The sequence below is a fragment of the Limulus polyphemus genome, unplaced genomic scaffold (genome assembly GCF_000517525.1).
Source record: "Limulus polyphemus unplaced genomic scaffold, Limulus_polyphemus-2.1.2 Scaffold1911, whole genome shotgun sequence".
In the NCBI taxonomy this organism is placed as follows: Eukaryota; Metazoa; Arthropoda; class Merostomata; order Xiphosura; family Limulidae; genus Limulus; species Limulus polyphemus.
Genome location: NW_013667521.1, coordinates 195452 through 197713, shown reverse-complemented (window position 1 = coordinate 197713; position 2262 = coordinate 195452). Strand labels below are relative to the sequence as shown.

Genomic DNA, 2262 nt, shown 5'->3' with positions numbered 1-2262 from the left:
ATGACTAGCTGCCTTCCCTCTAGTCTTACACTGCTAAATTAGGGACGGCTAGCGCAGATAGGCCTCGTGTAGCTTTGCGCGAAATTCAAAAACAAACAAACTGTCATCTATAAGACTACGTGAATTGTAATATATAACCAAGAACCTTGTTTTGTGATCAATCTCCATCCATTCATCTTTTGTTAAAGATTACTTGTGTTAAAAGAGACACAGTAGTTCACGTATTTAGTATCCACGTGCATGCAACTGGAAAAGAAAGTTTTGCCAAACGTTCCTTTAGCTTCCTGTAACTTGATCTGTTTGGAAATATTTTCTGTTTGGCTTCTGGGAAAATAAAATGTGTAATGATAAATAACAGTTTACTCTTTAGGCTTGCTTTCTTTGGAACAGCCATATATGTATGTCTTTATCTAAAGGTGTGGAGCGATTATTTGTTTGACTTCAGTTACAAAAAAAAAACTTAGAATATTGGAAAGATGTCCTCTTGGTTGATTTATTAGACTACTGTCTTTCCTCCCCGAACAACTGAAAGATAATTATTTTACATCTGTTATTGATTTTCCCATGTGTGTATGCACTTGCATATTTTTTTGTTATCAAAATAAAGCATAACGAGTGTTTAGGTGGTTTCAAAAGCCTCCCCCCCCCCCTAGTGACACAACAGTATGTCTGCGTACTTACAACGCTAGAAACCTGGTTTCGATACTCGTGGTGGGCAGAGCACAGATAGCCCATTTTGTAGCTTTATGCTTAATCAGAAACAAACAAACAAGTTTCCAAAATTCAACCATATTTCTAATCAGTTATATTTTTCTATAACACGAAAAGTGGTAATATAATTAAGTTGAGCTCTAAATACACACGGTTACTTGATTGAACTGGCTGTAGCCAGTATTTTCCAGTTCCTGACTACATCCATAAACGGGTAGATATCTTTCATAAACTTGAATGACACAAACATGGTTCATTCCTCTTCGGTTCGTTACTGCACCTCGTGGAGCTATCTTAATCTGGATATTTCTGGCTTGTTGTCAACAGACGCTGGTGTAAATATCGATTTGTACTTAACTGTCAGATACTGCCTACCATCACCATAGCAACAGGTAAACAAAACCCTCATGTATGTACCAATGTTTGAAACAGGCTTTATAAAATTTCATGTGGGCACGAATTAATATTTTTTACTCTATACTGAGAGAACAAGAAAGAATAAGAAAAAATATGAGTAATGATACAAGATCACCAATGGCGACAAGTAAAAACAAAACTAATGGCATGCATACAAGAATTTTACGATGCTTTCCCATCTGACCTGCATTTTTAGTTTTTTTTAAAGTTGCACATTGTGAAATAAAAATGAAAGAAAATGGAGATAAAATTTTGATTTATTAATTTATTTTAATTTTTATTTTACATTATTTATATAAAAAGCAAAAAAATTATAATTGGTTTGATCATATAACGAAAATCAGCCTAGTTTAACCAAATGTACATAAGATTGAACCAAGGGTCAAAGAGTACATGGCACAACCTTTTACAGAGTGCCATTCAACATGACATTATACATTTGATGTTAGGGTTATCAACTATTCATCTAACCCTACATTCGCTGATAGCCCCCCAGTGGCACAGCGGTATGTCTGCGGACTTACAACGCTAGAAACCGGGTTTCGATACTCGTGGTGGGCAGAGCACAGATAGCCCTTGTGTATTATGTTGTCAAATTTCATGACATCATATGACCGTTTTGCTACAAGGGGGCAGACAAATACATTCTCGTGTAATCCCTAATAGCCATTTTGTGTCTAGTGACTGACCACAGTGGGTTAAAAATGGGAAATATTGTTATAAAACACTATGAAGATGTACTTTTTATATTCATAATGTAAACTAATCCCACAACATTGATGTATTTTCATAAAATAGTCCTCGCAAAGAATCAAAGGTGTGCACACAGACACACACAGAAATATACATCCAGAATATTAAATATATATATATATATATATATATAAGGCTATGATCTTCTTTAGTATAATAAATACATATAAATATTCAAAGAACCATCAGTTTCGAAATACCGTTGTTTTTTTAGCTTTAACACTGTTATTACAGCACTAGACGTAGAGCTGGCAATTAAAGCCTTGTATTCTGATATTAACTTGTAACCCTAAGTTTTATAAATATGTGTGTAAGTACGCATGTGTAGCCCCCATTAGTACAGCGGTATGTCTGCGGACTTACAACGCTTAAATCCGGGTT

At 34.9% G+C, this 2262-nt stretch overlaps 1 protein-coding gene across 4 annotated transcripts in view; it reads left to right on the top strand.

Moving 5' to 3' along the window:
- Positions 1-2262, top strand: part of LOC106465337 (protein D3-like) — a 12021-nt gene that overhangs the window by 2674 nt on the left and 7085 nt on the right. Inside the window, exon 1 of one of the 4 annotated variants that reach the window (XM_022393200.1) lies at positions 942-1046. The exons of the other annotated variants lie outside the window; for them this stretch is intronic. Coding sequence (XP_022248908.1) covers positions 960-1046 — 87 coding nt within the window. The 5' untranslated portion in view covers positions 942-959. Of the gene's footprint in view, positions 1-941; positions 1047-2262 lie in introns of those variants that run through there. 4 annotated transcript variants of the gene reach the window in all.